Below are 27,154 nucleotides of genomic sequence, written 5' to 3' on the forward strand. Positions count from 1 at the left end.
AATAAGATCAATCTATGTTTTTATGTAACTGACTTAAAGTAATGAACAGTCTTAAAGAAAAAAAATGTGATGACTAACTTGCAAGAAGTCTTTTTGGGACTATTGGGGTTAAGATTATTATTTTCATAATTATTTTAAGTAGCTATTTTACAAAATGGTTAGTTTCAACAAATCTTAGTCTCTCGACTGAATATCACCCAGGCTGACTTAACTATTATATAAATATTGAGTGAGTGAATGTGTGTGTGTGTGTGTGTGTATATATATATATATATATATATATATATATATACCGGTATTGTCCAAAAGTCTTTGATTTTAAGCCAGTTATTTATATATTTTGCTGTAGTGTGTCAGTAGGAAATATCAGTTCCCCAATCATTAATTTTGCCATTTATGATAATAATCCAGAGGGATTTTTGTATGTGCAAGGAGTCTGACAACAGCCGGTGCTCCACACGGAGATCTGATCTCACCATCATCGAGTCTGTCTGGGATTACATGAAGAAACAGAAAAAACTGAGACAGACTAAATCCAGAAGAACTGTGGCAATGTCTCCAAGACGCTTGAAGAAACCTTCCTGCAAATCTACCTGAAAAACTATGTGTGAGCATACCAGGACAAAAGCTGGTTTAAATGCAAAGAGTGGTCACACCAAATTTTGATTTGATTTAGTTAATAGAATCGCTTTATGACATTATTTTTAAAAGCATCCTCACTACTGCATTTTTACACAAGTGCCTAAAACGTTTCACAGTACTGTAGCTTTCCATGAAGGTTTCTTCAAGCATCTTGGAGAAGTTGCTGCAGTTCTTCTGGATTTAGTCTGTCTCAGTTTTGTCTGTTTCTTCATGGAATCCCAGACAGACTCGATGATGGTGAGATCGGAGCACCGGCTGTTTTCAGATTCCTTGTGCGTGGAAAAATCTCAATGGATTATTACAATTAATGGCAAAATGGATGTTTGGAAATGTAAACTGATATTTCCTACCGACACACTACAGCAAAATATATAAATACCTGGCTTATAACCAAGCTGTTTTCATCATTGATAACAAGAAATGTTTCTTGAGCTGCAAATTAGCATATTATTAGAATGATTTCTGAAGAATCATGTGACACTGAAATCTGGAGTAATGATGCTGAAAATTCAGCTTTGATCACAGGATTACATTACATTTTAAAACAGTTCTTTTAAATTCTAACAATATTCCACAATATTACTGTTTTTACTGTGTTTTCATACTCCGCTTGGACACTTCATACATCTGCTAAAAATCATCTTAATTGAAAAAATGGCTTATCACTCGTAAGCCTGGTTTCACAGACAAGGCTTAGACTAAGCCAGGATTAGGCCTAAATTCAATTGCGACATTTAAGCAGATTTTACAAACTTGCCTTAGAAAAAAAACATTACTGGTGTGCATCTTGAGACAAAACAATGGTACTGATATATTTTAAGGTACTTAAAGTTACTTTCAGGTAAAACAGCTCAAACATGCATTTTAGTCTGGGACTAGCTTAAACCTCGTCTGTGAAACCGGCCATTTGACACACATACCCTTTCTGACAACACAATCCAGCAAACGTCTGTTGTTAATTACTAAAACACTCTTACTGCAGCAGTCAGATGATCTGAGAGAAGACAATGGTGCGTGTCTCTTTCAGTGCTCGTTTGGCCCAGTAGTAAGATGATCATGTGTTTTGATGTTTGGTGATGTGAGAGCATCATATGCGTCATACAGTGAGTGTGATGAATCATTTACCAGCACAGGAAATTAAGGATTTACATTCGTTTCATCCTGTCACAGCGACCACTGGGAGAAACATACTCACGGAGAAATGATGATGCAGATGGATGCTGTTTATTATCAATTTAACACAGTTTTTTTATGAGCAGCTTGTTAGTTATGTTGTGCTAATTTCATTTTTACATAACTAAAGTGTATCTGGAGGTTATGTCACATCAGGATGTTTTCAGCATGACAATGACTGACAAGGCCAAGAGCCCACTTATTTTCGTTTTATTATTTATGAGATTTTTGCCTTTATGGGATAGTGCAGTGGAAAGTATTGGAGGAGACAAAGGAAAGGGACGGGAAATGACACAGGCTGCATACTTTCTAAGCACCATTTAAGTTTTCTCATCCAGATGGGGTTTAAATCAGTGTGTTGTGGCCAAACTTAAGGCTAAATATAATATTTGCTTTGAAATGTTCCTGATTTTATTGTGCATAATTCATTGATGCATGTTATTCTTAAGACAAAATGATTTTCCTTTGACGCCAACAAAACCACTTTGATTCAGACAGAGACAATGGGGGCCTTAAAGGGATAGTTTACCCAAAAATGAAGATTTTCTGTCAATTTACTCACCCTCAGGGCCATCCGAGATGTAGGTGACTTTTTTTCTTAAGTTGAACAGTAAAGAAGATTTTTTAGCTGAAACCGTTGCCCTTGCTGATTTATATAATGCAAGTCAATGGTTTCCGTCACTTTAAGAGTAAAAAACGTATACAGGCAAAACAAAATGAATACCTGTGGCTCCTGACGATTCAGTGAGGTCTTATGAAGCGAAACGATCGGTCTGTGCAAGAAACCGAACATTATTTACAACATTATTACCTGTAATCCACAGCCTCGGTAAACGGTTCACGTCAATCTGGAGCGCAAGCTTCCTGTCACATGATGACGTATGTGCTGGATCAAACTCGCACGTGAGCTGACGCGGTGTTTGTTTACAACAGAGAGGGAAGACGTGTGTGTGTGGTATTTTTCATCAGTGGTACTTGTGCTTATCTTCCCAGACAGCAACATAGTGTCGGCCCAGATCCGGCCCACATCTGTGTACCAGTGTACCAGATGTTGGCCGGATCTGGGCCGACACTATATGTTGCTGTCTGGGCTGGATGCCGCAACCTCTTGTGCGATCTCAATCGGGAAGATTGACTTTTTTCACAGATTCCCAACGTTTGAGCTCCTGCGCATATGCCATAATGCGACAGGAAGCTCGCACTCCAGATTTCCATGAACGCTCATGCCCGTTTGCCCAGGCAAGTAATAATGTTGTAAATAATGTTCAGTTTCTTGCACAGACCGATCGATTCGCTTCATAAGACCTCAAAGAATCGTCAGGAGCCACAGGTATTGATTTTGTTTTGACTCCTTGACTCTTAAAGTGACGGTAACCATTGACTTGCATTATATAAATCACAAAGTACCACGGTTTCAGCTAGAAATCTTCTTGACTGAAGTTCAACTGATGAAAAAAAAGTCAACTACATCTTGGATGGCCTGAGGGTAAATTAACAGAAAATTTTCATTTTTGGGTGAACTATCCCTTTAATGGAGACCGCTTTTTACAGTCCAATCAGTTGTGGATGGATAAAATCATATCCCACACTCCTTTAGTTTCATGTTAACCCTATAAAGCCTTCTGTATCTCATTTCTAAAGCCTATAAATTATTAGCATGGTCAAAAACTTTGCTGATAAACCTGTTGAACACAATCTACAACATGCATTCTGTCGTGCAAAAGGCCTTTTAGTATAATTCTATTCCGTCCCCCTTCAGATCATTGTACATGTGTCTTATTGCTGTGAAATCATATTAAGTAAACATAAGAAACTTTTATATTATTAGTAATATTTCTAGATGAACAAAGGATGAAGCAACATAGGTTTACTCGATTATCCATACATCTTTTTTTTTTCTTTTTTTTTTTACATCATGTTGAAATGTATCAAATATGATCAGGCTTTTGAGGAATGTTTTTTTGTACATCTCTCAATCAACATTATATTGCATTGCATTATATGTTTTGCCTCCCTACAATAAAAACTACAGAGCTTTGATCATAAAACTAAGAATTTAAATATTATTGCGAGATATAGCGTGACAACAGATACATTTTATGCAAGTAGTCTGCTATAATGTACTGTAAAGATCTCGATGATTTACAAGCTATCAGTACTTCATATTTCTGGCCATATAAATTAATGCATATTTTTTCTCAGTTTGAGCCTCTGAATTAAATTGAGGTTTTTTTTGTTTCCTCCTTGTGTATGAGCTCCATATTGTCATATATCATACTACATGAGCCATAAAAGTCTGATGTATCAAATATGGTACTCAACAAAAACAATTTTGTCTAAAGGTTCGATAAACTGTTCCATTTCAACAAATTCGATTTTTCTATTATTTCATCTTACAGCATTAAATACCCTATATTACGCAGAACTATATCACGTGTCTTTAGGCTTACTTTAGTGTCTGTATGATCATTCTAGAGTTAGTTTTACAGAGAAAAAGCTTCAGATTTCATATCATGGTTATAAGTTCCACATAGCATTAGTGTTGTTTGAGAACATCTCAGTTATCTGACACGTATAATCTCTAACACATTGTTTAAATTCTCACTCTGAGGGTTTTACAGCCATCGCCAAAGTCTCCAACCGGCGCATGAACACTTTGACCTCCAGTCGAGAGCTGTGCGTCCACGCGAGGGGCAAGTGGGCCGAAACCGACTGTCGATCTGAAACAAACAACCTGTGATGATGTTTTCTGAGTGCTATTGGACAAATCTAGACACATGAAAGCAAATGTGATCATTTTTAACCAACATGCACACCTTGGAAGAAAAGGCCGCTGGGAAATGCAGTGGTGGCGCGGGACACCGCGAGCCAGATGACCGTGTCGGCTCCCTGTTCCGCTGAACGCAGACGATCACGCATCATCTGATGGAACTGAGGCATCGCCGTGGCAACCGCTGAGCACAACCAGAGCCAGAGATTACAAGTGATGAGCTGGACAGACAAGCTTGTAAAAAAAAGTATTAGTTAACTGAAACGTTTATGCAGCGTATATATACTTATGTTAGCATAATTAACAGCCAATGTTACTGAATGGGGGATTATGCAATTTCATTTATACTTTTATAAATGATTTAACCTATTATGTAACATTAAACTTTTTTTTTTTACAGTATTTATTCAACTTTTTTTAATGTTAGTTTATGTTAATGTTTAAATAAAAAAGTGAGAGAGCGCGGGAGAAAGAGATGTGCTTTCCGTATATAATAAAACGTAATTTTGTGTGGGGGGGGAACATGGAAATAATTTGTCGTTTTTATCCTATTTACTATATTTATTTGCTTGGTCAATGTCGTTGTGGGTTTTGGTTATTTTTCCTGGTCTAGGCTGTTAAGACCTTTGAAATAACTGAAATCATTTGGCGAAGTGATATGGACCTGTAATGCGGTCAAGACCCGTCTGGAACTACTTTAGCCGAACGTTTAAGAACGTTAGTCAACCGATCAGATTAAAGCATTCAACAGCCATGTAGGCCTAGTATAAATAATATACACTAAAAACATATGTGGAGTTGCTCTTTTACAACTGAGAGGCTACAAATCAATATTGGGGACAAAAAAAAATTTACTTAAAATTGTAAGTAAACAAAATCATCATGCCAAACTAGCATAACAACGGTGCCAAATGAAATTAGCCAATTAAAACAAGCATATTTTGCTTGTTGACTTATAAAATCAACAATACCTGGTGTGTCGGCCCACCCAGGGTGCATCACAGAGAAATTAATTTTGGGATTTGCTTTTGCCCAGACCTCTGTCATCACTACCTGCTGCCTCTGTGGACACACACATGTACACACACAGAGAGAGAGAGAGAGAGAGAGACAGGTGCACATAACGAGTGTTTAGTAAAAGGTCATCATCATTACTGCATCAGATATTGTTTAATGGAGACTCCACTGCAGGCACTTTGTGTCACCTGTTGCTTGGCAACAGCTGAGAGAAAGGTAACCCCGCTCGTCTCAGTTTAATAGAAACTGTTCATGACTTTGAGTTCCTTTTCATGAATAAAATTATTTAATCACTAATCTTTTTTACATGTTATCCTTGTAAATTAATATCATAAGAAAATGTCTGCCAACACTTGACTGAAAAAACTCCCATGGTTCAGTCTCAGATGGTAGGCTAATACTTTGATGTATTACATTGTACTGTCTGATTACCATATTTATATACCACAGTCCTTCAAAAAGAATAGTATTACCACCCTGCTAGTGGCCAAAAAACATAGAATTAGCTTTGTTTTGAATGGTGTATTAAACCCATTAAACTATATTAAAATGGATAAATGCAAATATATAAGTATGAGTAATAAAAATAACAATGATTCGCTAATAAAACAAACCAAAAAAATGAAGAGGCAAAATTCTCTAAATACCTTGTTCTGTGCGTATACCATGGTAGCATCAAACTGAGCTCTCTCTGTCTGCAGATCGTCTGCGTTCAGTTTCTGTACCAGCATCCCTCCCGATGACACTGTTATCTACAGACATTTTCAATATCATGACACATTCATACCAAACATGGCACATCAAGAGAGAGAAGCAGGAACCTCTGTGGATCTGCACATTCCTGTTATGAAAATATAAACACATCTATCATAGGTTCATAGGTATCATCTGGTTCCAGAAGTAAAAACTCAGTTTCTCCATAGGGAAATAGATTTTTAACGATAATTTATGAAGCTTTAAAAGACAGCCCTACTGTGAGCTAGGTTGTTAATCGATAGCATTTGCTTCTGTTGAAGCTGCCAGCCGGAATTATTTCAGCTTAGTTTTTAAAATAACCGTGTTTAACAGCGGAATTTGTGGTGAAAAACTACATTACCCATGATGCTATACAGAAAATTAAAGCAATCAGAGTCAAACCAAGCAAAATGTGTCAAAAAATCTCTTTAGTCCCGCCCACTTCCATAAAGCACTGCGAATGACAAAATCAAGTCGGTTTCCCTACACTCAAAATATTTTAGGGATGCACGATATATCGGCCACCATATCGGTATCGGCCGATATATGCTAATGTTTAATGTTATCGTTATCGGCCTGATAAGAAAATGTGTCCGATATATTAAAGCCGATAAATATTGTAATATTTCCTTCAGCTGAGACTCTTCAGATTCGCACTGTTCACCATGATGGCTTTAAATTGCTTGAAATATGATTGGAATCACTTCAAATAAGGAAAATACAGTTATGTGCTGTGATATCGGCTACATAAAATTATATAATGAGAACATTATAATTGTGTTTTGGGACATGACTTTTAATGGTGAAACTTTTGTTTTTGTAATCAGGCTCTCAAAAAGTATATACAAATTTGGATTTAGATTTATCGGCCAATATATCGGAATTAAAATTTTCATATCGGTGCATCCCTAAAATGTTTCAATATTTCAATATATATGCATATTTTGCAATAAACTTAACACATATTGTTTATATATAGGCTATGGTCAATTCAGGGTGATTAGGACACTTTTTGCCATTGAGAAGACTTGGAAAAAGTGTCCCAATACAACCTGAATTCACCCCTATATACAAATGATATCAGTCCATGAGCACATGATTTTATAAGGATATACATAAAATCAACATTTTTCAATGCATAGTTTTATATTTCTCCCTATCCTGTTCGCAATGCTTCATGGGATTGTAGTTCTTTCCCTCACTTAAGTAGTTAAGCACACAGTCTTGTAGTTTTGTATTTTTGTCTGATTTTCAAATACTTTTTTGCTTTCAAATGCTGAAAAAGTGGGCAGGCGTTAATGCACTCTAAATGCAGTCATTTTTAAGATCGGTGTTGTTTTTCACTCACAACTCGGGGGTCCCTGCTCTTCTCCAGCAATGGGATCAGACATTTAGTGAGAATATAAACACCTGCAGAGGACAAAAAATTTTTTTTTATGAAATACTACATGCAACATATATTCTAATCTAAAACAGAATATATTTTCCACAAAAGAATATTATATACTACCATTCAAAATTTGGGGGTCAGATTTCATTCAGGAATAAATTGATAAAAAGTGACAGTAAAGACATTTTTAATGTTACATGCTATTCTTTTCAACTTTCCATTCATCAAATAATCAAAAAAAAAAAAAAAAAACGTATCATGGCTTCCACAAAGATATTAAGCAGCACAATGTTTTCAACATTGATAATAATAAGGAATGTTTTCTGAGCAGCAAATTAGAATGATTTCCAGTATCATCCTAAACCAGCAACCCTTCGCTCAACAGCACCATCTACAGGCCGATGAGTGTACAGTCACTAAATGTGCACATAAATGAATTTATTTTATACCCCCCCATGGATGAAATTCTACGAAACTTAGCATACCCCCAGAGGATGTCAAGTTAATCATACACATGAAATATGGTGCAGTTCTGAACATCTCCACTGAAGATAGGGGCGATTAAAGCAGAATAATATTGCATTTTCATTTTTTATGGGAGGGGCGCAAATCACAAATGAGTGATTATGGGCTAGGTTGATGTGGGCCCTTAAGACCAACATACCATAAAAATTTCTTCATCCTCGGTTCCACGGTTCAAGTAGTTATTTAGGAAAAACTGCATTTTTTGGGTTTGGGGGGGCCCAGCGCGGGGGGGGGGGAGTGGCCCCCGGGGACCAAACGAAATTTTTCCGTAAAAGTCTAGTGGGGCTACATGCCCACCAAATTTCATGTTCCCCGGTGTTTCGGTGTGCCTGGTATCGTTGACGGAAAATTCAGTAGATTGAAAACCCCCCAAAAAAACCTTTGACAATCCCTATATGACGGTCATAATAATGTTTCACAATATTACTGTTGACATGACATGCAGGAAAAAAAATATATGTACAGTATCATGACCACAAATTAACAATTCGTTCCCACGACTTACTAATACATCAGCATCAGCATGTACTGTTCATTCACTATTTTCAAGTAAATAGTGAGCAGGATATAATAATTATGACCGCCGCTAGTGTAGCTAGCGAAAGCGGTCATATAGGGATTGTCAAAGGTTTTTTTTTTTTTTTTTTTGTCAATCTACTGAATTTTCCGTCAACGATACCAGGGACACCGAAACACCGGGGAACATGAAATTTGGTGGGCATGTAGCCCCACTAGACTTTTACGGAAAAATTTCGTTTGGTCCCCGGGGGCCACTCCCCCCCCGCGCTGGGCCCCCCCAAACCCCAAAAATGCAGTTTTTCCTAAATAACTACCTGAACCGTGGCACCGAGGATGAAGAAATTTGCAAAGTATGTTGGTCTTAAGGGCCCACATCAACCTAGCCCATAATCGATTGTCAAAGTTTTTTAGTTTTTTTTCCCCGTCAATCTACTGAATTTTCCGTCAACGATACCAGGGACACCGAAACACCGGGGAACATGAAATTTGGTGGGCATGTAGCCCCACTAGACTTTTACGGAAAAATTTCGTTTGGTCCCCGGGGGCCACTCCCCCCCCCCCGCGCTGGGCCCCCCCAAACCCAAAAAATGCAGTTTTTCCTAAATAACTACTTGAACCGTGGAACCGAGGATGAAGAAATTTTTATGGTATGTTGGTCTTAAGGGCCCACATCAACCTAGCCCATAATCACTCATTTGTGATTTGCGCCCCTCCCATAAAAAATGAAAATGCAATATTATTCTGCTTTAATTGCCCCTATCTTCAGTGGAGATGTTCAGAACTGCACCATATTTCATGTGTATGATTAACTTGACATCCTCTGGGGGTATGCTAAGTTTCGTAGAATTTCATCCATGGGGGGGTATAAAATAAATTCATTTATGTGCACATTTAGTGACTGTACACTCATCGGCCTGTAGATGGTGCTGTTGAGCGAAGGGTTGCTGGTTTAGGATGATACTGTCACACACACACATGCAGGAATACAAACAAACGCAAGCATGCACACACACTGACATCCACACGCACAGACACACACCCATACACACACATACAAATCCACATGCACAGACACACACACACACAAACACACATGCGCATACACAAACACACACAACACAGACATGCACATACTACTACTTTTTTTAGGTATATACATAAACACGCAATACAGCCAAATTGCTCCACGTCATTTATTTTTGTGGAAAGCCAGTGCAGGCCTGAGCGGCGGTCATATTTTGTACCGCCATGCGGTACATCTAGTTATTTCCCTCAATTTACTAAAGCGTGACCATGTTGTACTAATTTGTTACTTTGTTTTAGTTAAATCGAAATGATTAGTTCAACGTGGCCGCGATTTACTAAAACAAGGGAATTCTTAATTTTTGTGGCCACGATATATATTTTTGTCCACAAGTCGTGTGTCGTTTTAACTGTATTTTTTTATACAAAAAAATGCAGCCTTGGTCAGCATAAGAGACTTAAAAAAATTTTTTTTAACAATTGATACGCAATGCAACAGAGCATCGTGTCTGACTCTTACCAAGAGTATTGGTCGCAAAGTTTTTCTCCAGTCCGTCGGAGTTCATTTCCCTCTGGTTCACCATACATCCGGCATTATTGATCTGATGGGGGTTAGTGTGGGAGACAGAGGAGAGGATGTTTCTTCATCTGCCCTGCACCTGTAACCTTCAGCGGAATGCTGTATTTTCTTTAATATACTGAGGTATGATGGGAATCTCCAAAAGGAGCTCTCTAACACTCATACCAAAACATTGAGAGACGAGTGCTCCTTCTTAAAGACCTCTGCGAACTCCCACACCTTTCTCGTCTCAGAGAGGTCCAACACGTGGACGTAAACCTCCTACGGTAGATGCACAAGAAACAATACAAATCATTCAAAATCAATACATTATTATAAATAGTATCTTATAATTCACAGGACTCCCTTGTAAAAGAGACTGTGTCTCAATGGGACTTTTCCTGTTTAAATAAAGGTTATATATATAATAAAACACTGATCTTTTTTTTTTTTTTTTTTGTTCAAAGTTAAACACTGATGCATCATCCGCAGTTATTAAAGGGATAGTTCACCCAAAAATGGACTGTTGTCATCATTTACTCACCCTCAAAGAAGATATTTTGAAGAATGTTGGTAACCAGACAATAGACATTGACTGCCATAGTATAGGAAAAAAAAAATACTATGGCTACAATGGCTACCGTCAACTGTCTGGTTACTGACATTCTTCAAATTCAAAATATCTCCTTTTGTGTTCAGCAGAAGAAAGAAACTCATACAGGTTTGGAACAACTTGAGGGTGAGTAAATGATAACATTTTCATTTTTGGGTGAACTATTCCTTTAATGACACTCACAGTATTTCCACTTGCTGAGATGATTTCTTCTCTGGCTTTCTCAGCTCGCTCTTTGTTTCTGCAGACAATATGGACAGTGCCACCTTGGATAGGAAAAAAACAATTACGAATTACAAAATGAATGAAGGAATGAATGAAGGTACCATATTTTTCAATGTTAAATGGCTCTGGTCTGATTTACAGTATTTTTCTATGCATTTCTAGCAACCACCTAGCAATTCCATCAAGCAAGTTCTGAACAACACCCTTGCAAATGCATTGCAACCATGATTGCAACACATTAAAATGCACTCAGAACAATTGCAAATGCATAAATGTAGAACACTTTAGCAGCCATACAACACCCTAGTACTATAACAATGAGTTTTGCATGGGCAGCATCACTCACATATCCTTCTGAAAATGTAAAAATGCAGTTGTTATTATTTTTCTTTCTCACACATGACAGAAAGCCACAGGAATGCAAATGGCTCAACTTGGCAATGGGTAAACTATGTAAAGAAGATTACTTAACAGTGTACTGTAATAAATATATTTAGATATTGTATTATTTTGTTATATATTTATTAATCTTATGAAAAGTTAAAAAGTTTTGGGTCAGTAAGATTTTTTAAAACTTTTATTTGGTAAAGATGACAATAAAGATATTTATAATATATATATATATATATATATATATATATATATATATATATAACATTTATTATTATCAACATTGAAAACAGTTGTGCTGCTTCATTATATTTTTATAATATATAGTTATTTGATGAACAGAAAGTTTAAAACAACAGCATTTCTTTGAAATATTGGTCTTTACTGGTATGTATATACATATAGCCCCAACATGTAGGCTATATGTAACATGTATATAACAACGGTAATCACTCAATATGATATTTACAGTATCAAAGCATCATGGTACCATCTGCTGCCATCTTTGTACTATAGTACCTCCACAATAAATTAGTGGTTGGAAACATAATACTGTGACCTAAAAAGTGTGTTAATATAACTGTAAAATGAACCTTTTTTTGCTATGGCCATGGCTGTCGCCTTCCCTATTCCACTGTTGGCTCCAGTGATCATGAAGGAACGCCCCACCATAGACACATCCAGGTCCTTTTCTACAAAGCCCTTAGAAGCATTCTCAAACCCAGACCTGCTGACGACATCAAACAAGTGAAGCAAATCAGAAACATGACCAAAATGAAACGCTGTGCTATTATCTCTATAAGTGTCAACACAATTCTTGAATTGTTATGTGACCTCTGGTCATCTGAGACAGTGCTCCTAAGATCAGGGGCCAAAGGAGCTTCTGTGTGGGATGACAGGGCATTAGAGAGAGAACGGCAGGGGGCTCAATAGGGCCCATTGTGATGCAATGATGACTGACCTTAAACTGAGGGCTTGGATGAATGCATGTCAGAGGAGATGACTTAGGAAACTACAAAAACAACATTTGTGCAAAGAAACCACGCCATCTAACAACATTTAGCTTGTCAGGACACAGTTTAAAGCTGTGTTTTGTAGCAGTAACTAAATGTATACACAGGCCAGAATAATTTTGTGTAAAATTCTGAAATGTTCATATTCACAAAAAAACATCTTATTCCAATTAAAAACAGTGCAACAAACTTTCAGAGACTCAAAAGTTATCAGCAAGAAAGCAACCCAGGGATCACAACAATACAATAAACTGAAGAATTCAGAAATGATAAAAAAATAAAATAAAAAAAAACTTTACCTTGTATACTCCCTCATTCCTTTGATAAACCACACTATATTCCTGTAGAGAGACATTGCACTGTTGTTTCCTCTAAACTGGACTGGACTGAAGTGATATGACAGCTGACAGTTTCATGTGACTACTGTAGTTCCAGAGGGCTCCCTCTAGTGTCAGGTTATAGATAATCAATTACACACCAATAGGGTCATGCAAATCAGTTTTGGTAGGCCTATAGTATGGGGTTTCCATTTTTTAGCCTTTATGCACACAAATTATCTTCAAAATGACCCCAAAACCCCCTCCAAGACTCACTGTAACTTGCAAAAACTTTGGAACAAATGTAAGTTTGTAACTGTAAGTTTGTTTTTAATTCCCAACATCTTTAACATCTCAAAATAATAATTTCCCCCCAAAAAATGTCATTTGTCAATCTACATAAAACTAATTTCAAAGTGATTTTTTAAGTACTTACAACACTTAATGGAAAAATAAAGTATAATTTTATGATAATTCTTGAGTCCCTAAGGGATGAAAATATAATAATATTGATGAAAATAACAAACAATACTTTATTATTTAATATATTTTATACAGTTATTTATATTACTATAGTTTAATTCTTTAATCCTTGTTTGCGTTTTTAAGTGGTTTATTTAACAACATAGTAATTCATGTCATATCTTTATTCATAATGTCAAGGCTGCATTTACACAAGGCGTAGAGAAAAATATATTTCCCCGCCCCTTTTCAAGCCAGGTGCAGTGCTTCGACCAATCAGAGCTCAGATAGTGGAAGCGAAAACAGAGCCGTGAGCTCAGCTACGCATCTGCGCATGCGCAGCTTCACTCGCCTCACAGTTTGGGAAGGGCAGAGATGATTCCGGCCCTGACCAGCCGGGAAGTGAGTTGGAATTTAGTGGATTTCGACACGCCTTCTTTATTTCTTACTTCAAGATGGTAAGTTAGACAGTACTTTTTTCACTCGCCTAAAAGCTCAATTTAGGATCCCATATGTTGGGTGACGGGTCATTTCTTCCACAGGTTGTGCTCGTGCACCTGTCCGGACGTATACGCGAGTGCACCTGCGGACTTTAATACTTCCGTTCTTCATGCTGCTTTTATTACTGACTAAATAAAACATAGTCATTTCGAGCTGCTGAAATTCACCTAAAGCTGTTTTATGTAAAGTTTAAACAAATGAATCGGATGTCATTTAAATGTCGTAGGACTTAATAGTGTCGTTTCTGTGATGTCACCTCATCTGTCTGGATAAACCGGTTGGTTGGCTGGTTTGTTTCCCTTGATATTGAACGTTTGTCTCTTGACACTCGTAGGAAGATTTTGTATCTAGATAACTTGTATGCAAAGTCCTGGTTTAAGTGACTTGGCGGCCAGGTAAACCCTATTATCTGTTGTTCAAATAGGGCCACTGTGTGTTTGACTTCTGCTGAGGGACTTTCTGTTCCTCTGTAAAGTCAATTTTCTGGTTAATGTTTGCAAGAATGGAGAAGACTGAGCGAAGAGTACTTTACAAACCAATTATTTACAATATTATATTACTAATTTAATAGTATTTGTTATTATTAAATATTGAGTAATAATAATATAAAAACAAAAATATATACCCCCAGCTTCACAGGCAAGGCTGAAGCCTAGTCCCAGACTAAAATGCATGTTTGAGCTGTTTTAACTCAAAGCAACTTGTACTGGCATATCTTAATATGTCAGTGCCATTTTTCTCTCTCAAGATGCACACCTGTAAGGTTTTTTTTTTCTAAGGCATGTTTATAAAAGCTACTTAATTGTCCTAATTAAACTAAGGCCTAATCCTGGCTTAGTCAAAGCCCTCTCTGTGAAAACAGGCCATTATTTATTAATGTCATGTACTTTTTTATTGCTGGTTTTATATCAATACATAAAAAAAGAAAGCTTTCTCTTTCTCTCTCTTACATATATATTATGTGTGTGTGTTTGAAGAATTATGAATGTTTTTTATTTGGATGTATCTGTTTTATAATGTACTTAGAAATGCCCAACCAGGGACAGGAGTTGAAAATTAGCATTAGCTATAAACTCTATATGCTGCGCATCAGTTACAGGCTTTGTATTGTTACTGTGTTTGACTGTATGGTCCCTGTTAAATAAAAAATAAAAAATATATATTTATAATAACAAAAAAGTGTTAAACATACAAATACATTATTAAAATATATAATTTAAGTTTTTAGCTTATTTTAGCTTTCAGTTTATTTTTGTTTAATTCTGGTAAGTGTTTGCAAAAGCTCACCAGATTAATACAACACAGCTCAATATAATGACAATGCATTATCTTATACTGTCTGTATACTTCAGAGTAATTACAAGTGATGCAGAAGTGGCCCTTTTAATTTCGAAGAGATAACAACACACTGCAGAATCTCATTTAAACCACAGCGAGTGTGTTTGTGAGCACGTTCTCCTGTGTGCCGTAGCCGCTCGCAGCTGCGTTGACTCCCAACAATAGAAGGAAAATGAAATCAGAGCATCAGAGAACTGAAATCAAAGCAGGAACTCAAGAGGAAGCTCAGAGCTTCTTTCAAACCTTCCCCCAGCGAAACTTTGTGTGTGGGAGAGTGTGAGAGAGGAGTGTGTGTGTGTGTGAGGAATGTAGTAATAAAGATGTGTGTAACTTAATAGCTGTAGCACGCTATTTCCTATCTCATTTCTTTTCCTGTTGTCGTGTGATGGGTGTGCCATGATAAAGAAAGGCTTCAGAGAATCGTTTTCCTCCGGAGCACAATAGTAGACCAGACGCAGTGCATACTTCTGTTTCCTTGTTTTTTCCTTGTGTTTTCATCTTTCGTCCCTCGTCTGGATTTTCTTAGGAAGCAAATATACTCTTTGCCAGCATGCTTCTGTCGTAACAATGAAGCAGCTGACGGTTCAGTTTCCCCACCTGGTGTTTCTGCATCTGTTTGCATATGTGTTTGAGAGCAAACTGAGTTGCTTGCAGCATCAGATTCATTAATCGGTTGCTTCTTGATGGTCCGAGCCCCACGGGGCATGAGCATTGACTGAGTCACCATCATTACGTTTTTACACTTACGTCTCGTCACCTTTATTTATATAGCCCTTTATACAATACAGATTGTTTCAAAACAGCTTTAGAGGGATGAACAGGAAAATAATAATTCAGAGATGCAAACATAATTCAGTTCGGCTGTAAAGCAGGTCTAGAAAAGACATTTTTCAGTTCAATGTTGGTTCAATTCAGATCAATAACTGTGTTCATCAATTTTGAAATGAGTTAAATTGAGCTTTAAGCAGCTCCACAGAAGACCATAATAGTACCGTTATTCACTTTGAGTCAGTTCAGCGTTGATTTAATTCAATTCTGTAACAGTTTTGTTCTCATCCAATAGTTTCAGATGCAGTCAGATCAATAATATTAATATACATAACCCCAGCTTGCTCCAGGAGAATTGTACCTGTAATTCAAGTGTAATGGGATAGTTATACTGTGTAGTTGCTGCTTTTGTAACAGTTATGCTATGCAACAATCAATAAATATTTAGAACAGTATTGTTGTCATATGACCTCATAATGTTATGTTTAATTGAGCAATTGGCATCCAATCAACATCTTGGAAATAAAAACAATAATTTGCACTTTTAATCTAATTTTGAGTTGACATTTTTTAACTTTTGGCAGTCATGAAAACAATTTAAAGTCACCATGAAATCAAAATGGAAAATTCCTATTTTTTTATGGAATATTGCAGTATTATAAATTATTTATCCTTGATTATGTTTTTTAATTTGTGTGCCCTCTTTTATCAAAGTAACTTATCCTCCCTCTTGCAGCGACACATCTTCTTTTCTCTGATGATGTGTTCACTGGCGTGAGGGCGGGACAGCCTGTCACTCACATGACATCACAGCAATAGCTAACCACATTGATCCGATCAATTCCCAATGGACAATATCTAGTCCCACCCAAGGTTTTTTTCTTGTTAAAAAGTTTTTTCACTTAGATCTACTAGTTTTATTTAACTTGTAAAGTGCTTTCAGTTCATTAGTCACACTGCAAATCAAAGGTTCAATGACAGTGTTTTATATTGTGCATCTTTTGTTGTGTATATATATATATATATTTAATGGCTGTTGCACAGCTCTCATCTAAAGAACTATTTATTAGTTGCCCAATTCTTATGAAGGTCTTTGTATTGCATGCTGCTTTATTGCACGTCATTACTCATTTCTGTGAAGTTTTCTTGTGAATTACCCTTTTCCAGCAATAAAAGTGAACACCCCAGTTCTAGTTTTTGTTTTTTAATCTTGTTTCAGAAGTGTGACTCAGGTTTCTTTGTAATAGTTTCTGTTCATAGCTGTCGGTGTGGCTTGTGACCTGAGAAGTCAGTGAAAATAGCAGCTTATTGCAGGTTTGTGTGAATCACAATGAGAGACTCACATATTCTCTGCCCAGTCGTGACGTTTGTCTGTGTGAGTAGACGAGGCTTTTTCAAGCGTTGCCAGATTTCTGTGCAAAAGTGAGAGGAGGGGGAGGTGAAATTAGGATGCGTTCCCTGAGATTTTGTTCTCAGTATCGTTGCATTGAGCTGATTAGTTCTTGTGTGGAAAAGATTCACATCGAAGTCAATCCTGTGGTTGACAGTGGCTCTTTGTTTTATGGATATTGAGTCGTGCATCGATTTGGTTTGTGTGACGGGGAAAGGTTAGCCATAGTTCTCTGTCTGAGATGCAGTTTGTCTCTTTCTCTGTATTTCGTGGTTTCTGAGTGAAATCGGATCTGCGTGCTTTTTTTCAACTGTTGTTACAAACACAGAAGGACAGGGGACAGGAAATTATGAAAATGTGATCAGAACAAAATGCAGGCCAGATGTGAACCCGCTTCTCTCGCATGAGCACCACAACTCAACATGCATGTGTGCGCTAGGCTAGCTAAAATAAAGATTATTTTCGCACTTTTGAGAGAAAAATATTTGGAAATGACAAATGCGTTTCATCAGCCCTATTTTTCAACGCGACTCAAAGTTGTAACACTGCCAAAAAGGTTTTATTTCACCGATTGAGCATGTAAAAGTTTAGTAAGCTTTGAAGCATGAACTCTGTTGTCAAATACTTTAAGCCAATCTGAAGAAACTGGTGCAAGAACTCCTGAAAAACTGTGAAAGAAGTCGTCAAATTGGACAGATGCTGAAATTAAAAAGCTTCTCTCAATCCAAGACGATGATGAAATTAGTTGACAGATTGGTGTAAAAGATTTCTTTAAGGGTCCTGCTGTATTTCCAGCACAGCTGGTCAAATGTAATTGTCAGCAGAGTTTTGGTGCATACGTGAAAAGTTGATCTTGGACAATTTTATGGCGTTGTTCATGTGAGAAAGTGGCTGATGGCATGTAAAGACTAAGGAAACAGGTGCACTTTATAATATTCACTATGATTTTACAAAGTAGGCACAGAATAAAGTCCTCCCGCTTGAATATTTTTGTCTTTGGTGTGAAAGCCCTTTGTTCACCTGCAGTGTTGCAGAATTTCTCTCACCATCTGCTTCCCAGCAGCATCTGCAGTAAACCCCTGCATAAAGATTTTTATTTAAAATGCACTTTTGAACGCATTAAAACAGTTGCAGGTGTCTGTGATGTATTAATTGTATATTTAATACAGACCAATACAAAAAAACATTAATTTAAAAATGAAAAGTAAAGGATTATTCATGCATAATTTAGCAATGGCACTTATCCAGAGTGACTTTGTATTTTTTACTGCAGGCTTTCTCATGGGTGTGCTCAAAGGCTCAGTGTTAGTAACTCATTAACCTCTGGGGTTTGAACCTACAACCTTTGTGCAACCAACCTGTGTCATTAACCACTATGCCAGACCCTTTCCAAATGAAGAAAGAATGAAACCGTCATTAGCAGAATATGCATTTTAATTGGATGGTTTCCCAACAGATGCATTTCCTGTTGCTGTTCAGTCGTCAGGGGAAGTTACGTCTGCAGAAATGGTTCCTGCCCCTGCCGGAGAGAGAGAGGAAGAAGATTGTGAAGGACATGACCACTATGGTGTTGGCACGGAAACCACGCACATGCAACTTCATGCACTGGAAGGACCTGAAGATTGTCTATAAGAGGTGAGCATTTAACCCAGGCCGAAGGCCAATGTCTCGTTGGAATACATTTCGGAACAAACACGTGTTCCTCGCATGTGTATTGTAAGAGAACATGCTGGCTTCAAACAAAATGACGGTGGCTTTAGATTCAGCATTAATTAAACCCCCAGCTGCTAGGCTCTCATGTTTGGTCATTAGTCATAAATAGGTGTGAGCAGAAAACTAAATTCTTGCAAAGCAGACTCCTAGTCTTATGTGGTCTAATTAAAATACCACATGCAACGTTTTCTACGCTTTCAACATTTTCTAATAGGGTTTGTTACCCCATCCTGTGTTATAGTTTTTAAACCAGTTCAGTCTGGTTCTCTTGCTACTACTGATGTCATTAACTGATGACATGCCACTATCTAAGTCCTCCTTGTTTTCCAGTGAAAACTAGTGTCTGCTTCCTACACAATGGCCTCCTATTACCCCACACAACCAGGGCTTGACATTATCTGTTTTGCTCACCAGCCACTGTGGCTAGTGGTTTTCCAAAGTTAATAGCCACTTAGCATTTTCACTGGCCACAATTTTGACTTCGACACCATGGGGAAAAACTGCCTTATATATTTTTTTTATATTATCTCATAATTTGGCAGCAGGTATATTAGGCTGCTGTCACTTTAAGATCTGACACACGGATCCATCATTCTGTTACAGATGTGTTTTCTTTCTCAACTGTTTACGCTCTCTGAAAACATAACTGTGTTTACATGAATACTCGCCAAGACCGGTGTTTTGACATTATTTTGTGTGTATTTGACTGTTTAAGCGCAATAAGCAGCGAAAAAAAGAGCATTTCAGCATTGATAATAATAAGAAATGTTACCTAAGCAGCAAATGAGCATATTAGAATGATTTCTGAAGGATCTTGTGCCACTAAAAACCTTTAAATCAGTATTGGAAGTATTTCAGATATTTTAGTATCGATATGTTTTCGAAAAATCAATATTTTTGACAACACTACGTTGCACGTAGTTTAATATTGCTGATGCTTTTTTTATAAGACTGCAATTGAAAAATGTATATATTATGTATAAAATGTATTTCGCCAAAGTGGATAGTAGGAGTAACTGCATCACATGTCACTGCTAAAATCCAACCGCATTTGGCAGGTTGGAGGTCGTTAATGTCAAGCCCTGATTCATGATGAAAGTGTCTGAAAGTGGACATATATACTCAAACTTGGAAATTGTAGTGTTTTGCTTTAATTCAGTTATATATTATAATAAAAATCTTTCCTTTTAGAGCTGTTGTAAAATGAACTTATTTTCCTGTTATCATTGTAAAGCTGCTTTGGAACAATCTGTATTGAATAAAGCGCCCTTAAAATTAAACAGCTGTACGAGAAAATGTTTAATGCCACCTCTGAACATTATGGTCACCATAAAATGTAATTTACAATCCATTTCACTGATGGTTTGATCATAAAAAGTGAGTGTTACATTCCTGAATGTATGTGTAACTTATAAAGAACCATAGTCAACCCTATATAGTAGAAAATGTCTTAAAACGGTATTTGCTGAATATAAGATGTGAAGAAAAACATTGAAGAAGTATTTTTGAGACAATATGTTTAAGTTTGCTTCTAGACTTGAATGCTTCAGAACCTGGCTATATTCTTGGTCACAGCCCAGATTTTTATGCTGCATCAAATCCTTCTGTCAGGCACTGAAACTGTCGTGTTTCTGAGAGCGAGTCTTCACACTTGTTCCTGAGAGCCTGTTACTCACACTCGTCTGGTTCAGATCAGTATTTCACACCTTTTTTAACCTGTTTCTCTGTTCATTCCTGTTGTTTTCCCAGGTTGACCTTTATAAATATGGAGGTTTGCTATGCCAGCACTCGTATTACTGGGACTGTAGGTGGCAATTGTGAGGATAGTGTGCACTATTTTCAAATGAACTCTAAAAGCAACTGCTGCTGTCCATGTTGTGTCAGATCATGGTTGGGTGTGCCCTTCGTATAAGTATAAATAAACGTTCGTCTATATGTGTTTTTCCACTTGTTTCTAGGTATGCCAGTCTGTATTTCTGCTGTGGTTTGGAGAATCAGGATAATGAGCTTCTGGCTTTAGAGATCCTGCACCGTTATGTGGAGCTACTCGACAAATACTTTGGCAATGTAAATATATCCGGTTTCTTTATTTCTCATCTCTAGAGCAAATATTTGATATACTTGATAAATGACACGGTACAATATACAGTATATAGTACTAGTACCTGTCAAAAGTTTGGAAACATTAATTTAAAAAAAAATGTTTTTGAAAGAAGCCTCTCATGCTCACCAAGGCTGCATTTATTTGATAAAAAAACAGTAATAATGTGAAATATTATTACAATTTAAAAATCTTGTTTTCTATTTTAATAAATGTAAAAATTCCTGTGATGGCAAAGCTAAACTTTCACCATCATAACTCCTGTGTTTAGTGCCACTTCAGAAATCATTCTAATATGCGGATTTGCTGTTCAAGAAACATTTCTCATTTTTATCAATGTTACAGTTTTTGTGGAAACAATGATACCATTCAAATATTTGTTGTAAGAGAGAAATTACTTTTATTTATCAAGGATGCATTAAATTGATCAAAAGTGACAGTGAATACATTTATAATGTTACAAAAGATAATAAATGCTGTTCATTGAACTTTCTATTCATCAAAAAATCCTGTTTTCAGCATTGATAATAATAAGAAATGTTACCTAAGCAGCATATCAGCACATTAGAATGATTTCTGAAGGATCATGTGACTCTAAAAACTTTTAAAATACATTCAAATGGAAAAGTTTTTTTTATTTGTAATATTTCGCAATATTACTGTTTTTACTGTATTTTTTATCAAATAAATGTATCCTTGGTGAGCATAAGAGACTTCTTTTATTCATTTATTTTTGCATAGACCTCACTGAACACAGAATTTTATTCTTTACTCTCTTATTTATTTATTTGTTTTACCAATTTCTGTCTGTGAAATATTATCTTGCAGGTGTGTGAGCTGGACATTATATTTAACTTTGAGAAGGCTTATTTCATCCTGGATGAGTTTCTGATGGGCGGAGAGATCCAGGAGACGTCTAAACAGTCTATTGCGAAGTCTGTAGAGGCATCAGATATGCTGCAAGAGGTGAGACACTAAATGTTATCTGCATTCAGTTTAATTCCTTTGAAAAATGAAGCTAAAAATGAAGATTCCTTTGTTCAATGGTATTGAAAAAGGATAAACTTGTGCAAAATTCCTTAACATAATTAACTGCATTAATTAATGTTAGGTAGGACATAGGGCAATACAATCTCAATCATCGTTTCTGAGCCAAACATTTCAGATTGGAGAACCTACGGCTGTTTTAAAGGTGCTGCCCACTTATAGAGTTCTACTTTAGCCATCACCTTCATAAAACATTATTGATTTGACAACAAGAGAGAGAGAGTGAAACGGATGTCAGTGCGATAGTGTGGTTTTACAGAGCAGCGCTACTAAACTCCAGTTTTCCAGCATGCCTCAAATAAACCAGACCACATTAAAAGAATAGTTCACCCAAAAATGAAAATGTAATTATTTACTCTTATAGGAATATGGCATAGGGGGTATAAATGAAATGAGGGTGAATAAATGAAGACAGAATTTTAATGTTTGAGTGAACTGTTCCTTTAAAACCCATATAGCCATTCATTTGTCGTCCATATATCATTCTAATAAGCAGGGTCCATACATCTGAAGGAGAGTTAACCTCTGTGCGGCAAGGGAAGCTGAAAATGTCACTTCACATTATGGTAATCAGTTATGTGCCTGTTTTCTTCTCTTCAGACGATGGAAGAATACATGAGCAAACCAGCCTTCTGACAGCAGCAGACGTGATGCGAGGTGACAAAAGGGAAAGAAAAATGCCTCCGCAGTGTAGGTTGTGTCCTTCACTCAGGGCACAATTTTTCATTGCAAGTTACAGACTTTATTCATGAGGGCTGCATAAGAATGTTTTTATTTATTGTTTTTTTTTTCTTTTTTTTTCTTCTTCAGTGCTGGTATAAACATCCTTCTCTATTCCACTCAAGTTTAATATAACTGAATCAGGGTTCATGTGGTATTTTTGAATTTAATTTAAAAAAAATTTTGTCAACTTCTAGATAAATGTAATACAGAATTTCAAAGATGATGCACTAAATTTCAACTTTTATACCAAAATGATTTTTTATATAATAATCATATATTTGCAATAACCTTAAAGCTTAGTTAAGTGCCTTTTCATGTTATTGAACATGTTGCATGTCTCAGGAGACATTTAGCACAAGAAAAAAGAAAGAAAAAAAAACCTTTTGAGGAATATTAACGCTGCTTTGTGAGCACACTTTGTTGATATTGTCTTATTAAAATTGTCTTTGTGATATGATTCAGTCTCAGTCAAGTGTTTGCCTCAGTTTTCTTTAATGAAATGCATCAGGTGCTTTCTAAAATCCTTCCAGCCATTTTTGTGCACTGCAGTGGATTTGTTTTTCTATTAATGTCTCTTATTGTGAGACTAAACTTGCCACTATTTTAGGTCCTGGCTTTTTCGTGATATCAAAATGTGAATATTAATATGCCATTCATATTTATTTTTCTTCTTTTTCATAATCCAGCTCGGCACAGACAGGCGTCATGTTTCTTAAGTTTGAAGTGTTTTTGTGTTGAATCATGCATAACTGTAATAAGGCAGCACAATACAGCGAGAGGAAAAATAATACGGTAATGCTTTATTCATGTTTCTCTTCTCACACTTTGGAACACGTACAAAATGATTTATAAATGGGAATCACATCCATCTTTATTGGTTTGATAATGAAATGGCATGTAAAGATTGCAGCAAGCGGAGTCCTACGACTACAGGAACATTCTCTTGATACCAACAAAAGGAACAAGAAAACATTTCGAGGACCACCAATTCATAAACGACAAAATACATTTGAACTCCCGCATATTGATATACCATATATGTATTTACATCATATAGAATTCCATGAAAACTAAAGCACTTTAAACTGTTTACCTTTTTTTTTTTTTTTTTTTTTTTTTATCTTTTGAGGAGAAATAGGCATGTCGTCCCACAGGTCACCGTCCCCCCCTCCCCCCGTTCATACTCGTACAAGTCCCTTCAGTGGCAGGATTGGCTAGTAGGTGCTTCTTACAAGCAGTTTGCAATTTGGACAGTTCAGAAGTCGTTCAGGTAGCCATGGCAACCATATCAAAGAGTTAAAAGGTCAAGGGGCGGGACTTGTCAGAATAGGAGCGGGGGGGGGGGGGGGGAAATAATGCACGCTCAGGCTCTTCACATTCCTGCAACCATTTTCCCATGATACTCTTTACCCTCTTCTGTTCCAGACACTGGTGGGGTTTGGTCTACGGTCTCCTGTACTGAATCTTGAGTGGGTGGCTTTTGGGGCACCTCGGCCTCCTCTTTCCCTTGGGTGTCTCTTTTGGTGAGCGTGCTTTTCCCGTTATCAACCTGATCAAAGAAATCTTTCATGGCCTCTTCATACATGTCATAAGGCAACTGTCCATTCACGGTGGAATCAATAGCTCTCTTGCGATCGCTCGAGCTGGTATCGGGGTACTCAGTCAAGAGTTTGGCTGCGAGGAAGGTTGACTCTTCGTCCTCATCCACTGCATCATCATCGTAATCATCTTTTCTTTTGCTTGGAGCTTTGTTTAACTCGGACAGGAACAGGCCTCCCCGTCTTCCGCTTGGGTTGAAGTACTTTGCCATGGCTGTTTTGTAGGGCCTTTGCTTCAGCAAAGAATATTTAGCATTCTTGTTGGCCAGATTCCCTAACCCAAGCACTTTCAGGATATCCTCAGTTTTGACATCATGAGGGATATCGCTCACTGTGACTTCAGGCTGTCGACCGTTGTAATACTTGATGACCCGGCTCTTGTACCGAGGTTGGCTGGGCTTCCTAGCCAGCTGGTTCTCAGGAAGGCGTTGTTGTTGTTTTCTGGTTTCCTCCATGAAGAGCATTCCAACCAGGTCCTCTGGAGGCACCTGGAGCTTCATTGAAATGGCAGACAGAAGTTGTTTAATTGCCCTAGGGTCCATTAGAGAGGGCCGGGATTGTAGCCGCCTCCGTCCTTCCATCAGGTCCCGTTTTTGTGCTTGGTCAGTCATCTCCAAGACCTTCAACAGGTAGTAATCCACGAGTTTTGTGTCATCGTCTGGGTTCTCATCGTCCTCTTCTGTGGGACTAGCTCGTCTTTCAATGACCTCGCCCTGCTCGCCGTTGTCTCCTAGCCCTCGTTCATATTCTTCATGGCTTCCTTTTACTACTTCCTCCGTCTCGAGCTGCTCCTCTAATGGCACCCATTCCTCCCCTCCAGTCACGTCCTCGTACGCCAGGCTCCTAACCCTGTAGAGGTCATCATCGTCTTCGCCGTCTTCGTCATCCTGGTTCTCTCGCTTCTGGTTCTGCGCGGCAGTCAGTTTACCAAGCTCTTCGAATATAGAGCGCATGTTGGCGAGGCTCTGAGGAGTGTACTGCTCATCCAAATCCTCAGTAGCCCGCTTGTTATCCCTGTGGTTCTCCTCATCCTCAAACATCAACGGGTACTTCTTGTGCGGCTTCACAAAGCCCGCGTAGTCTCCAACAGGGCTCTCTGTGTCTGCCAATGGGCGCCTGCTCTTGTGAAGACGGCGCTCACTTCCAGGCGCTGGCTGGCTTTCCGGGCTCTCTCCAGTCTGTTCCAGCATCTGCAGCAAAGATCGAACCCACTGTGGCACCTTGTTTTCAGGCCAATGGGTGGCATCCTCACGCGTCGGCGCGTTCTCGTCCTGCAGGGAGGCGAGCTGCACTAGAAATCGGAATTTGTCCACCTCGTCATAGTCTCCGGTAGGGCTCTCTGGTCCATCGGCTCTCTGCTTCAAGCTTTCGATGTACTCCAGGGCTTTGATCATATCAGAGCTGGGTGCGAGGAAGCCACCCTGGTCTCCGCCTCGCAGGCGATGGTGGCGCACTGAGGCGCCCTGCACGGTTAGTGTTTGGAGGAGGGTAGCGAGCAGGACCACCACCCCTCTGACGGACAGTTTCGGTAGTGACATCATCATACCACCTAGGGATAAACAAGCATAAAACTAGTTACCCCATGCGATCTTTTTATTTATGTTGCAATCTTGGTTTAAAAACAATGCATGCAATGTAACTAAAATCTTGAAATGTAAAATTCTGTTTAAGTTTAACTACCTATGCGGAGAAACTACTTTGAGTTTTTTTTACAACCCAAAATTGTTTCCAAGACCGAGCAGAAGAGACGCTCCAAGCGCCAGAGCAGCAATGAGCTCAGTCAGAACACAACATGTTTTTAAAAGACAACAGCACTGGATGAGTCACCGCCTGTTGTCAAGGTAACCTTTCACTTGTGGCTATACGATTCTTTAAGAACAGATCTATTGATATTTTTCAAGAACACATTCTAAGAGCTAATCTCGATTTAAAAAAGAAAAAAGAAAAAAAGAGATGGAATATATTTCACTGATCTCTGCGCGACGAAATCGAGCCGATAAGCTCGAGATGAGAGATGCTGATGATGAGTGATAGTATCTAATCAAGCAAAGCCGTAAAGAAAAGAAAAGAAAAAAGGCAATACTTCTTATTAACCCTCTCAAAGCAGATTAATCATACGTTAACTATCTTCACACAGCATCATTTCGTGATTGCAAAAATTAAAATGAGCCGTCGTACCTTTTGTGTAGAGCTCAGAGAATGTGAATGAGCGTGAACAGCATGTCCTCCGTGTTCTCAATGCGCTTCGGTTGTGTTTCAGCACCGGACAGCTCCTCGCGCTATATGAGGCGTCACCTGATCAATGCGTCACCGATGCACACGCAATACCGAGGCTGTGCATGCATCCGTACCGACGGTAACCATTCACACAAAACTGCAGAAAAAAAATCCGAAGCCCATTAACAGTTTTAAGGCATATTATTATTTTACTCTTATTTGATTATTTTTTACAATGGTGAAAAAACACAAACTATGGTAGCCTAAATGAAATTGCAAAATGAAACATTTCTGTTGTAGATATACATCAGTGACTTTTTATTTTCATCTTATTAGTTTAATTGAGTAGGAATGATATTAGGCATAGGCGTGCAATGTAAAAAAT

General features: G+C 37.8%; 3 protein-coding genes across 4 annotated transcripts; 1 reads left to right on the top strand and 2 right to left on the bottom strand.

Annotated features, from left to right (window-relative positions):
* Positions 1-3,725: 3,725 nt before the first annotated feature.
* On the bottom strand, positions 3,726-12,973 carry dhrs12lb (dehydrogenase/reductase (SDR family) member 12-like b). The gene is made up of 10 exons (XM_084412455.1): positions 12,894-12,973; positions 12,175-12,308; positions 11,150-11,232; positions 10,540-10,635; positions 10,315-10,396; positions 7,686-7,747; positions 6,250-6,354; positions 5,557-5,647; positions 4,632-4,769; positions 3,726-4,535 (listed from the first exon to the last, which is right to left on the bottom strand). The coding sequence occupies exons 1-10, from the start codon at positions 12,947-12,949 to the stop codon at positions 4,417-4,419; spliced, it is 966 nt and encodes a 321-aa protein (XP_084268581.1). The 5' UTR covers positions 12,950-12,973; the 3' UTR covers positions 3,726-4,416.
* A 740-nt stretch (positions 12,974-13,713) lies between these two features.
* Positions 13,714-23,420, top strand: ap1s3b (adaptor related protein complex 1 subunit sigma 3b). 2 transcript variants are annotated; one of them, XM_084412376.1, is made up of 5 exons: positions 13,714-13,831; positions 18,827-19,005; positions 21,042-21,150; positions 22,013-22,150; positions 22,832-23,420. In XM_084412376.1, exons 1-5 carry the CDS (start codon positions 13,829-13,831, stop codon positions 22,865-22,867), a joined length of 465 nt encoding a protein of 154 aa, XP_084268502.1. In that variant the 5' UTR covers positions 13,714-13,828; the 3' UTR covers positions 22,868-23,420. The 2 variants fall into 2 exon arrangements, with proteins under 2 accessions (XP_084268502.1, XP_084268503.1); XM_084412377.1 differs by lacking the exon at positions 13,714-13,831 and adding an exon at positions 13,959-14,151.
* A 317-nt stretch (positions 23,421-23,737) lies between these two features.
* scg2b (secretogranin II b) lies at positions 23,738-26,822 on the bottom strand. Its single transcript, XM_084412375.1, has 2 exons — positions 26,731-26,822; positions 23,738-26,101 (listed from the first exon to the last, which is right to left on the bottom strand). Exon 2 carries the CDS (start codon positions 26,094-26,096, stop codon positions 24,327-24,329), a length of 1,770 nt encoding a protein of 589 aa, XP_084268501.1. The 5' UTR covers positions 26,097-26,101; positions 26,731-26,822; the 3' UTR covers positions 23,738-24,326.
* Between the last annotated feature and the right edge of the window lie 332 nt (positions 26,823-27,154).

Source organism: Rutilus rutilus, assembly GCF_951802725.1.
Source record: "Rutilus rutilus genome assembly, chromosome: 6".
Classification (NCBI taxonomy): domain Eukaryota; kingdom Metazoa; phylum Chordata; class Actinopteri; order Cypriniformes; family Leuciscidae; genus Rutilus; species Rutilus rutilus.